At 43.7% G+C, this 13,381-nt stretch overlaps 1 protein-coding gene across 8 annotated transcripts in view; it reads left to right on the forward strand.

Annotated features, from left to right (window-relative positions):
• The window catches only part of LOC139274867 (serine/threonine-protein kinase Nek5-like), a 114,924-nt gene that overhangs the window by 57,794 nt on the left and 43,749 nt on the right, over positions 1–13,381 (forward strand). For all 8 annotated transcript variants that reach the window (XM_070891578.1, XM_070891574.1, XM_070891575.1 and 5 more), the window contains 4 exons: positions 3,261–3,461; positions 3,865–3,949; positions 9,179–9,297; positions 10,340–10,524. In XM_070891578.1, the coding sequence (XP_070747679.1) occupies positions 3,261–3,461; positions 3,865–3,949; positions 9,179–9,297; positions 10,340–10,524 (590 nt within the window). The remainder of the gene's footprint in view (positions 1–3,260; positions 3,462–3,864; positions 3,950–9,178; positions 9,298–10,339; positions 10,525–13,381) is intronic.

Here is a 13,381-nt window from a genome sequence, read left to right on the forward strand (position 1 = left end):
CTATTATAAACTCATTTCCCTATCTCTCCCTGCAATCTTTTATATTTTTGCTTTTCAAATACCTATCCAATTTTATTTTAATCATGTTAATAGTTTCTGCCTTAATAGATACTGGTTAAAAAAAAAAGCATTGTACATTCCAATATACTCTTGTGTGAGAAAAATTCAAAATTTCCATATTCGTTTTTCTAGTAATAATTCTGAGTCTACGGCTTAGAAATTTATTTGCGTTGGCCTGCCGACTCGGCACAGGGAACAATCCCTGTGCTGGAACTGGTAGGGCAGAGAACCACCTGATATTGGGCCTCAGGCCTCATTAACATCAGACCGGCGAACTCAGACACCTGTTGGGTGTCCCCAGGCAGCTCGCCGGTGAAGAATTATGAAATTACTGGCCGTTTCAGCTGGTTTTCTTGAACACAGCCAGCCCAGCGATGACTGCATTCAGTGCAACCCAATTTTACACAGCCCATTATGGATATTGTTCCAAGCGTGGGCATTGTATGCCTATACCAATATGGCGGGTAGCGCGCTTCCAGCTTGTATTGCGCGCATGCTTCCTGCCTGCTATTTTGTAAGTTTAAGTACTCATTTCGTGCCTGAAAAACAGGCGTGGCGCCATCAAATTTCTTGGGCCAATTTCCTTTGTTACCAATTCGCCAAACAGTGGAATCAATCTTGCACAATTTTCCTTTTTGAAAACCTTATAGGACCATGAAAATCCAGATTAGACCCCTCTTAATCATTTCTGTTCCAGTGGAAAGTCAATTTTTTTAGCCTTTCTTCATTACTGCTACTTTTCATTCCTGTTATCATTTTACTAAATTTGCTCTATCCTTTCCATGGCTCTAATATCCTTCCCATAATGGGGACTCTGAATTCCATGCCATATTCCACTGAGATCTAACCAAAGTCTTGTGCAAATCTACTTTGCTTCCTTGCTTTTGAATTCAATGTCGCTATGTATAAACCCATAATTCTTTGTTCCTTTTCCGTCCTTTTTGTTTCATTCCCACATTCTGTGGCAAATAACTCATCTCCTGAATCCCTAAAGCCTTTTCATCACCTATATATATCCAAGTCAGAATGACGTGTGACTTGGAGGAAGCAAAGTAGATTTGCACAAGACTTTGGTTAGATCGCAGTGGAATATGGCATGGAATTCAGAGCCCCCATTATGGGAAGGATATTAGAGCCATGGAAAGGATAGAGCAAATTTAGTAAAATGATAACAGGAATGAAAAGCAGCAGTAATGAAGAAAGGCTAAAAAAATTGACTTTCCACTGGAACAGAAATCTACTTTGCTTCCTTGCTTTTGAATTCAGTGTCGCTATGTATAAACCCATAATTCTTTGTTCCTTTTCCGTCCTTTTTGCTTCATTCCCACATTCTGCGGCAAATAATTCATCTCCTGAATCCCTAAAGCCTTTTCATCACCTACAAGGCAGAAATCAGGAGTGTGATGGAATATTCTCTATTTAACTGAATGAGTGCAGTTCCAACAACACTCAAGCAGCTCACTTGCTTGACACCCCAGCACCTCTCAAACCCACAACCTCTACAATCTAGAAGGACAAGGGCAGCAAGTGTATGGGAACACCACTACCTCAAAGCTTCCTCCAAGTCACATGCCATTCTGACTTGGATATATATAGGTGATGAAAAGGCTTTAGGGATTCAGGAGATGAGTTATTTGCCGCAGAATGTGGGAATGAAGCAAAAAGGACGGAAAAGGAACAAAGAATTATGGATTTATACATAGCGACACTGAATTCAAAAGCAAGGAAGCAAAGTAGATTTGCACAAGACTTTGGTTAGATCGCAGTGGAATATGGCATGGAATTCAGAGCCCCCATTATGGGAAGGATATTAGAGCCATGGAAAGGATAGAGCAAATTTAGTAAAATGATTACAGGAATGAAAAGCAGCAGTAATGAAGAAAGGCTAAAAAAATTGACTTTCCACTGAAACAGAAATGATTAAGAGGGGTCTAATTTGGATTTTCATGGTCATATAAGGTTTTCAGAAAGGAAAATTGTGCAAGATTGATTCCACTGTTTGGCGAATTGGTAACAAGGGAAATTGGCCCAAGAAACTTCATCGTCACTGGGTCAAAATTCTGGAACTCCCTACTTAACAGCACTGTGGGAGTACTTCGCCACACGGACTGCAGTGATTCAAGAAGGCGGCTCACCATTACCTTTTCAAGGGCAATTAAGGATGGGCAATAAATGCTGGCCTTGCCAGTGATACCTACATCCTGTGAATGAATAAATATATAGGGGTCGAAATTCCGTTTCTAACGCCACCAGTTAGCGCTGGAGAGGGGCGGCTAACAGGCGGCTAAGTGCTTACCGTCGGCGGGGATCAGATTCCTCGGCTCGCGGGAAATTTAGTTGGGTGATGGGGTGGCGCCAAGAGGTGCCGCTGTGCGCTCTGCCGCCACCCATGTGGTGACGTCATCGAGCATGCAATGCACCCTTGACGTTGCGGCTGAAAAATTAGTACGGTGGCCTTACACGCATGCGTTTGTACAGCCTGGAAAAGCTGTCGGGACATTGGGGATCCCAGGGCGGTAGCATCCAGAGATTAAGGTAAGTTATCTTTAATTTTTTCAGTATTTATGTGTTAATGGCACCAGTGGGAAAGTGTGGGTGTGGGGCAGATATATTTTCAGAAACTTTTTTTTTCACTTTTTCCAACTCGCATGCCGGCAGCTACCAACTGGAAATTCAGTCGGCCTCCTGAGCTACCGCTCTGTTGCTGCCCGAGAATGAGTGTGCAATGCCACTTTTAGCACTGCTCTCATCTTTGGGCGGCAAAACTGAATTTGGCAGTTTGAGGTGGTGATTGCTGGCTGGCGTTAAAATCTCCACTCAGCCAGTGTCACCACCTCAAAAATGGTGATATTGAATTTCGACCCCATATCAATTTAAAATGCCTAATTTTGCTTTCACAGCTTTTATATCAAATATTAGAAAATATGGATTTTGGGTTTCCCTAAACCAATGAACAACAGACTTATTGCTGGGTTTAATTTTGTTGTTGGTACATCTGATCGCACAAAAACCCTCATTTTTCTCATCAATAGTGGTTTCTGGCCATGGCGATGTAAGGGGGAATAAAAGTAAAAGTGATTTAATGATGAATGTAACAAAGAAAATCCATAATAATTTAAACAAATTTGGAAGATTGTTGTTATTTGTATCTTTATCACTTTATTATGGAAATGATTTCAGTAAAAATGTTCTTATTTCAGTTTGAGGCTAATAATTTGCATGAATTAGTGGTGAAGATCTGCAGAGGTCGCTATGTTCCGATAAATCCCAGATATACTTACGACATGCGGATCTTATTGGCCCAGCTGTTTAAAGTTAACCCCCGTGATCGGCCATCCATCAATTCAATTTTAAAAAAGCAGTTCTTAGAAAAGCGTATTAGAAAATACCTAAGCCCTGAGGTAAGTTTCTGTTCTTTTAAACTTTATTTGGTGTATAAGCTATTTTCAGTAGGTCTGCAGTAAGTTTTATTTAATGTCCCTTTTAAAATAAGAATGTTAATGATATTGTCTAGAGGTCCACATGCAGTGAGATAGCGGATATCATATTTTATTGGAAGATAAATTAACCACATGGACTTCATTACCATTTGGTCAGGTGTTACAATCAACATCTTCTGAATCAGTCATTAAAACCTAGAAATTGCTGTCAAAAATGAAAGACTTAATCATGAAATGATTCCTGTGAGAAAAATAACATCATAGTGAGTGAAATCTTGTTCCTGATCTTTATAATTTTGGTCATATTTCCTGTCTGTAAAATAAACAAAATTCCATTTGTACATTTCTAAAAAAAAAACTGCAGCTAATAAAAGAAGAATTTAGCCACACGGTCATTCATGGAAAGAAGTCATCTGCATCTAGACCTACTGCAACCACCCAACGACCAGGTAGAACAAGGCTTATCTTAAATGGAACTACAATTTAACAGAGATAAGTTAATGTCCGGCTACTGTCCCCATAAAAGCGAGTGAAAATTTATGGGGGTAATTTTAACTGTGTGCGATCGTGTAAAACGGGTGATAGCGGATCGGCAGCCCATTTTACATCTCTTCCGATTTTGATCTCCATTGATTTCAGGAACAAAGCTGTAAAACTGAATTCATCTGAACTATATCTCCAGTTGTAATTTATTTGCTAAATAAATTCTCTACAGCCACTTATGTATTTATTTTTAAATAATGGCACAAGCTGTTTTCTCTCCCTCCCGCTATTGTCTCTTTGGAACATGCACATACCAGCTGGGAAAGTAAACAGACTGCCTATCTGAGGCTTCTATCAATGCTGTTCTTGAACAGCTAGGAGGACATATGCAAGAGTGGTCCAATGATACCTCTGTTTTTGTGTTGGGAAGCACCTGACCTCAGCTTAGTAATTCGCTCCATGCTGACATGCCTGAGATTGATAACTCAGCAGTTTGGTGAACTGCTGACACTAATCTTTGCCCTATTACTCATAAGAACATAAGAATATAAGAATTAGGAACAGGAGTAGGCCATCTAGCCCCTCGAGCCTGCTCCGCCATTCAACAAGATCATGGCTGATCTGGCCGTGGACTCAGTTCCACTTACCCGCCCGCTCCCCATAACCCTTAATTCCCTTATTGGTTAAAAATCTATCTATCTGTGACTTGAATACATTCAATGAGCTAGCCTCAACTGCTTTCTTGGGCAGAGAATTCCACAGATTCACAACCCTCTGGGAGAAGAAATTCCTTCTCAACTTGGTTTTAAATTGGCTCCTCCGTATTTTGAGGCTGTGCTCCCGAGTTCTAGTCTCCCCGACCAGTGGAAACAACCTCTCTGCCTCTATCTTGTCTATCCCTTTCATTATTTTAAATGTTTCTATAAGATCACCCCTCATCCTTCTGAACTCCAAATGAGTAAAGACCCAGTCTACTCAATCTATCACCATAAGGTAACCCCCTCATCTCCGGAATCAGCCTAGTGAATCGTCTCTGTACCCCCTCCAAAGCTAGTATATCCTTCCTTAAGTAAGGTGACCAAAACTGCACGCAGTACTCCAGGTGCGGCCTCACCAATACCCTATACAGTTGCAGAAGGACCTCCCTGCTTTTGTACTCCATCCCTCTCGCAATGAAGGCCAACATTCCATTCGCCTTCCTGATTACCTGCTGCACCTGCAAACTAACTTTTTGGGATTCATGCACGAGGACCCCCAGGTCCCTCTGCACCGCAGCATGTTGTAATTTCTCCCCATACAAATAATATTCCTTTTTTCTGTTTTTCTTTCCAAGATGGATGACCTCACACTTTCCGACATTGTATTCCATCTGCCAAACCTTAGCCCATTCGCTTAACCTATCTAAATCTCTTTGCAGCCTCTCTGTGTCCTCTACACAACCCGCTTTCCCACTAATCTTTGTGTCATCTGCAAATTTTGTTACACTACACTCTGTCCCCTCTTCCAGGTCATCTACGTATATTGTAAACAGTTGTGGTCCCAGCACCGATCCCTGTGGCACACCACTAACCACCGATTTCCAACCCGAAAAGGACCCATTTATCCCGACTCTCTGCTTTCTGTTAGCCAGCCAATTCTCTATCCATGCTAATACATTTCCACTGACCCCGCGTACCTTTATCTTCTGCAGTAACCGTTTGTGTGGCACCTTATCGAATGCCTTTTGAAAATCTAAATACACCACATCCATTGGTACACCTCTATCCACCATGCTCGTTATATCCTCAAAGAATTCCAGTAAATTAGTTAAACATGATTTCTCCTTCATGAATCCATGCTGCGTCTGCTTGATTGCACTATTCCTATCTAGATGTCCTGCTATTTCTTCCTTAATGATAGTTTCAAGCATTTTCCCCACTACAGATGTTAAACTAACCGGCCTATAGTTACCTGCCTTTTGTCTGCCCCCTTTTTTAAACAGAGGCGTTACATTAGCTGCTTTCCAATCCGCTGGTACCTCCCCAGAGTCCAGAGAATTTTGGTAGATTATAATGAATGCATCTGCTATAACTTCCGCCATCTCTTTTAATACCCTGGGATGCATTTCATCAGGACCAGGGGACTTGTCTACCTTGAGTCCCATTAGCCTGTCAATCACTACCTTGTGATAGTGATTGTCTCAAGGTCCTCCCTTCTCACATTCCTGTGACCAGCAATTTCTGGCATGGTTTCTGTCTCTTCCACTGTGAAGACCAAAGCAAAATAATTGTTTAAGGTCTCAGCCATTTCCACATTTCCCATTATTAAGTCCCCCTTCTCATCTTCTAAGGGACCAACATTTACTTTAGTCACTCTCTTCCGTTTTATATATCTGTAAAAGCTTTTACTATCCGTTTTTATGTTTTGCGCAAGTTTACCTTCGTAATCTATCTTTCCTTTGTTTATTGCTTTCTTAGTCATTCTTTGCTGTCGTTTAAAATGTTCCCAATCTTCTATTTTCCCACTAACCTTGGCCACCTTATACGCATTGGTTTTTAATTTGATACTCTCCTTAATTTCCTTGGTTATCCACGGCTGGTTATCCCTTCTCTTACCGCCCTTTTTCATTGGAATATATTTTTGTTGAGCACTATGAAAGAGCTCCTTAAAAGTCCTCCACTGTTCCTCAATTGTGCCACCGTTTAGTCTGTGTTTCCAATCTACTTTAGCCAACTCTGTCCTCATCCCACTGTAGTCCCCTTTGTTTAAACATAGAACGCTTGTTTGATACACTACTTCCTCACCCTCAATCTGTATTACAAATTCAACCATACTGTGATCACTCATTCCTAGAGGATCTTTTACTAGGAGATCGATTATTATTCCTGTCTCATTACACAGGACCAGATCTAAGATAGCTTGCTTGCTCCCTTGTAAGTTCTGTAACATACTGTTCGAAGAAACAATCCCGTATGCATTCTATGAATTCCTCCTCCAGGCTACCCCGTGCGATTTGATTTGACCAATCGATATGTAGGTTAAAATCCCCCATGATTACTACCGTTCCTTTTTCACATGCCTCCATTATTCCCTTGATTATTGCCGCCCCACCGTGAAGTTATTATTTGGGGGCCTATAAACTACGCCGACCAGTGACTTTTTCCCCTTACTATCTCTAATCTCCACCCACAATGATTCAACATTTTGTTCATTAGAGCCAATATCGTCTCTCACAACTGCCCTGATATCATCCTTTATTAACAGAGCTACCCCACCTCCTTTCCCTTCTTGTCTATCTTTCCGAATCATCAGATACCCCTGTATGTTTAATTCCCAGTCTTGGCCACCCTGCAACCACGTTTCTGTAATAGCCATCAAATCATACCCATTTGTAATGATTTGTGCCGTCAACTCATTTACTTTATTTCAAATGCTGCGAACGTTTATGTAAAGTGTTTTAATACTAGTTTTTAAACCATGATTTTTAGTTTTGACCCCTCCTGCAGCCCCTTTACATTCAGTGGCCCTTTTTGTTTTTTGCCTTGGGTTTCTCTGCCCTCCACTTTTACTCATCTCCTTTCTGTCTTTTGCTTTTGTCTCCTTTTTGTTTCCCTCTGTCTCCCTGCATTGGTTCCCATCCCCCTGCTATATTAGTTTAACTCCTCCCCAACAGCACTAGCAAACACTCCCCCTAGGACATTGGTTCCGGTCCTGCCTCGGTGCAGACCGTCCAGTTTGTACTGGTCCCACCTCCCCCAGAACTGGTTCCAATGCCCCAGGAATTTGAATCCCTCCCTGCTGCATCACTGCTCAAGCCACGTATTCATCTGAGCTATCCTGCGATTCCTACCAGTGGCACTGGTAGCAAGCCTGAGATTACTACTTTTGAGGTCCTACATTTTAATTTAGCTCCTAGCTGATTAAATTCGTCTCGTAGGACATCATCCCTTTTTTTAACCTATATCGTTGGTACCAATGTGCACCACGACAACTGGCTGTTCACCCTCCTTTTTCAGAATGTCATGCACCCGCTCCGAGACATCCTTGACCCTTGCACCAGGGAGGCAACATACCATCCTGGAGTCTCGATTGCGGCCGCAGAAACGCCTATCTATTCCCCTTACAATCGAATCCCCTATCACTATCGCTCTCCCACTCTTTTTCCTGCCCTCCTGTGCAGCAGAGCCAGCCATGGTGCCATGAACTTGGCTGCTGCTGCCCTCCCCTGATGAGTCATCCCCCTCAACAGTACTCAAAGCGGTGTATCTGTTTTGCAGGGGGATGACCGCAGGGGACCCCTGCACTACCTTCCTTGCATTGCTCTTCCTGCTGGTCTTCCATTCCCTAGCTGGCTGTGGACCCTTCACCCGCGGTAAGATCAACTCACTAAACGTGCTATTCACGTCATTCTCAGCATCATGGATGCTCCAGAGTGAATCCACCCTCAGCTCCAATTCCGCAATGCGGTCTGTCAGGAGCTGAAGGCGGATACACTTCCCGCACATGTCGTCGTCAGGGACACCAGAAGTGTCCCTGAGTTCCCACATGGTACAGAAGGAGCATATCACGTGACCGAGCTCTCCTGCCATGACTTAACCCTTAGATACGCTTAAATTGGCAACAGCAGTGCTAAAGTTTACTCACTGATATAGAAGAGAAAAAAGAAAAACTACTCACCAATCACCAGCCAATCACTTACCCCCTTGGCTGTGACGTCACCTTTCTGTTTCTTTCTACTTCTTTTTTGCCTTCTCCCTGTAGCTGCACAAGCCACACCTCTCCACGCACCTCCTCGACGCTGCTCCCGACTGCCGCCGCGTTGGGCCTTTTGTAGGCCTCTCGCCGACCCCGGAACTCACGCCTCTCCACTCACCTCCTCGATGCTGCTCCCGACTCAGCGACGCACCTCCTCACGCTGCTGTGCACTGGAGCTGGTTTTCAAATAATGTCCTTTGAGAACACAACTTGGTTTTCCATTTACTCAACAGTGAAGTAATATATCAGCTTCAAAACGTTTGAAGCTTTTGGAAAACTAGCTCTTCAAATTGATTTTATTAGGATACCTTTTACATGGGTGTTTTTTTTTACAAAACTAGAAATGGATGTATTAAAATTTATTGCGGGTAATTTGGATATATGGCATCATCCCGTGAATTTAAAAAAAATATTAATAAAATATCTTCATTAATTTGTTTATTGCGGTCTTTACTTGCAAGCTCCAAAGATGCAGAAAGCTAAATGTGAGGTGAAGCACCCAAGGCCACTTGTGAATAAAAAGCAATCACTAGCTTGTGAATGGAAACCGTTAGCAGTGGTCAACAGGCCAAATATCAAGGTGCGGTATAAAGAATATGCCTGTACTAACGTAAAACTTACTCAGCCAATGAGTGTATTAATTATCAAAAGCTATCGCTCTCTCAAGCAGTCTGTGTGGAACGGAGGTGGAGTGGTGGAATTATCTGGAGAAATTTCCTCAGTATATCCGCTGCTCAGAATCCAGATCTGTTTTTACTGATTTCACACAGACTGGTCTTATTTGAGTTTTCTCTTTTCCCTACCAATGTCTCCAGTGAATATTAGCTAATGTTCTGTGTCAGCTTGGCTCAGCTGGTAGCTCTCTTGCCTCTGGGTCAGAACATTGTGGATTCAAGTCACTGCGCCAGGTTTTGTGCACACAGACTGAGCTGATACTCTAGTGCAGTGCTCAGGGAGGGCAGTGTTGTCAGAGTTGTTATCCTTTGAATGAGATGTTAAACCAAGGACCTAGCTTAAAGAAAAAAAGAAAGTAATTGCATTTATATAGCATCTTTCACAACCTCAGGATGTCTCTAAGCGCTTTACAGGCAACAAAGTACTTTTGAATTGTAGTCACAGTCTTAATGTCGGAAATGTTAGGTGAATGTTAAAGAGCCATGCCACTTTTTAAAGGGGAACAGGAAGTTCACCCATTGTTCTGGCTAACATTCCATATTAAACCAACATGACCAGATCATTCATCTCATTGCTGTGCATGGGGTGCAAAATGGCCGCCATGTTTAATTACAACGGTCACTACACTTCAAAGCAACTAATTATATGTGAAGTACTTTGATAAGCCTTTTTTTAACACATACAGTATTATTAATACTAGCTAGCACTTCCAAAGGGAGACCTTGCTTTGTATTCACTAAAGAGGATCCACATAGGTTTCCATCACTCCACTCCACCATAGGCTGTTTGATTTAGAAGTTAGACACAAAATATTTACTGCCATTGAGAAACTCAACAGGTAATTTATTTTATTTCAAATATACATAAGCTCTAAATGTAGGATACAAATATTGGTAAAAATAAAATTCATAAAACAGTTTCCAATTTTATAAACTATTTTTCTTTAGCAATTTAACCATCTATCAGCTGCAAAGCCAGCATCTCCCAAGATCGAAAGACGATATGGACACTTTCATGGTTATCTAGATTACATGGAGAGGAGACCAAATGACCACGTATCTCCACCTACGCATCATTACAACTACCTAATTGAAGATTACAGACAGAGAGTGAATCGTGATCCAATCCAGTGGTACACATCTGTATTCTGTTCTGAAGCAAACCGTTTCTTATGCAGTTTTTATGTTTTGGATGCCAACTAAGTACATGGGCCCCTATTTTCCACTTGCTGCATTTTTGGCGCCCGTGCATGTTAACATACGATTTTTTTTTGTATGTTTGCGCCAGAAAAAAATCGGGACTTTTGGCAAACAAATATTTGAATTTGGCGCCGCGCTCTCCGAAGTTGTCTGCGGGGGGTGGGAGCGGGGTGGGCGGGCAGAGCTTCAAGTCTGCGCTAAAAACTCTCTGGGCATGCGCGAAAAAAGAAACTTCCTGGTCTGGATCAGTCATTTTTAAAGAGCCCTTTGTGATCAGATCGTTTTTCCTTTTGTGATCGGATCATACTGGCTGGATCTTTCTGCAATTTTGAGGATTAAAACCTGCAAAACATGGCTGAGAGGGAAGGGGAAGAGGAATTCGAAGGAGGAGAAGGAAGGACTGTTCGCTTTCTCTCACATGAAGTGGTATCCCTGGTGGATATTATTGAGAGGAAATAGGATCTGCTGGCAACTCAGGGGGAAAAGCGAAAAAAAGTAAAACCTGCTATAATAGCTCAACGTTGGGATGATGTCGCTATAGAGTACATCATCATCATCATCATAGGCAGTCCTTCAAAGCGAGGATGACTTGCTTCCATGCCAAAAAGGGATGAGTTCACAGGTGTTTCAGTGAAGGACCTAATATTCCAGATCCTGAACTGCATCATGTAGGGTGGAAGATGTCTGTGTGTGGATTTTTTTTAACGTGTGGTGGCCATTGCACACCAGCCACCACACGGGCTTGACAGAGCTAGGTCTTGGCCCAGTGGCAAGGATTACCCAAGACTAACGAGACCAGCTCTGCTGCACAGACTGAACAAGCACACATATCGCAGTGTGGGCTGGCCCGTGCTACTCCGGGCCCTCGCCTCTTCTGGGCCCCGAGCTCACACCTTTTCTGGGCCCCGGTCATTTCCCTCTACGGACTCTTGCCGCTCCTTCGCCCCTCCTGCTGTGCCTGCCCGCACTGCAGTCAGCGACCTGGCTTCATAGCCGTTGCCCTCCTGCAGCAGCACGCGCTGCTCCCTGCAGTGGTATGCCGCCACACGCTGCTCCTTCCAATGGCCCCGGCCTGCTGATGGTCTTGCAGGCTGGGACCGCGCTGATCTCTGCCACCACAGCAGAAGGACCCTCTCTTAAAAAGTTCTATTTTCATCTTTACAGTTGAAGAATGCAAAGATCAGGAACCACAGGAATCGTACTGGTGGAGGTCCATCAAGTAAGCTACAATTGAGCCAGCTGGAACAGAGGATCACTGGTCTGATTAAAGCTCACTGGAGAAGATTCACCACCAATGTGGACGCTAGGCCCAGGTCAAATTGACGGGGTAAGCCCTACAATTTGCACTGTGGGTTGGCTAAGTACTGCGTGGGCTAGCTAGGCTTTAATGGATGTTTTCGATATATTTTACAGCAGCTGCGTATCAAGAAGAGGCAGAAGGTGATCGAGAAGGACAAGCAGAAGGACAAGCAGAAGTGGCTTCATGGATTAGCCACTGATGCAAGTCTCTAGTGATGGCTAGAGGTCCCATTGGTCGTCCCACCCTCCTCCGCCATCATCCTATGGCTTGAGGTGGTTCCTCCTCCTGCTGCTGGTCCTCCTCCTCCTCCTCGTCAGCCTCCTCTGAATCCTCATCCCTCCTTCTCCACTCAGGAGGATCTTCAATATCCAGTACCTGTCCCCTCATAATGGCCAAGTTGTGCAGCATGCAGCACATGATAGTGAACTGAGCGACATGGTGAGGGGAGTATTGCAGGTAGCCTCCAGAGTGGTCCAGGCATCGGAAAGTGTCGTCATGTGGGACATACTGCACTGACACTCTGCCTCTGCGTTTGCGTAGGGGATTCATAAGCCAGGTGGCAAGCCCGTAACCTTTGTCCCCGAGCAACCAGCTCTGCCCTTCTGGCAGCTCCTGAAACATTGCAGACATAACGCTCTCAAATAGGATGAAAGCATCATGGATGCTACCGGAATATTTGACATCAACTGCCATGATCCGCTGCAGATCGTCGCACACCAGCTGCACATTAAGGGAGTGGAACTCTTTCCTGTTGCGGTAAACTTCGGAATTTTGCAAGGGTGCGCTCAAAGGCAATGTGGGTACAGTCAGTGGCATCCTGTACCCTGGGGATGCCAGCACTTCTGGAAAACCCCTGTTTCTCATTGCCTGCGTGGTCATAGGGAAAGTGATGAACTGGTCCTTTTGGCATACAATGCATCAGTCACCTGACAAATGCAGCAATGGGTGGCGTGCTGAGAGATCGAGCATATGTCCCCAGTTGAAGCTTGAAATGATTCCGTAGCATAGAACGCAAGTGCCACTGTTACCTTTATTTCTACAGGTAGGGCAGTCCTCCTTCCACTTCTTGGCTGTATGTCTGTCCTGATTAATTGGCAGATCTCAGTGATCTTCTGAATCACAGCCTGTGAATGCAGTCTGCCTCACAGTTGCAGGTATGAGTGCCTCTCCCGATAAACTCACTGAGGGTAAGGCCTCCTCCCCATCAATCTGTCTCTCCGATATTGGTGTTGAATTATTCGATTGTGCATGCCATGTATGGCCCACGCCCTTAAGCATGCTAAAAATTGCACCCATTATTATTGTTATTATGCAGATAAATACTTAAATCACTGACACCTCTCTCCGTTTTGCTCCACAAGGCTGGGTGACGCCCTAGATCGGACCACACCCTGATCTGTGCATGCATTTGTTTGTTTGTACAGTGATTTTCTTGGGTCACCTGTGACAAATGCTGATTTCGAGCTTCTTCTTGTGCCTGTGCACAAAAC

The sequence above is a fragment of the Pristiophorus japonicus genome, chromosome 10, assembly GCF_044704955.1.
Source record: "Pristiophorus japonicus isolate sPriJap1 chromosome 10, sPriJap1.hap1, whole genome shotgun sequence".
In the NCBI taxonomy this organism is placed as follows: Eukaryota; Metazoa; Chordata; class Chondrichthyes; family Pristiophoridae; genus Pristiophorus; species Pristiophorus japonicus.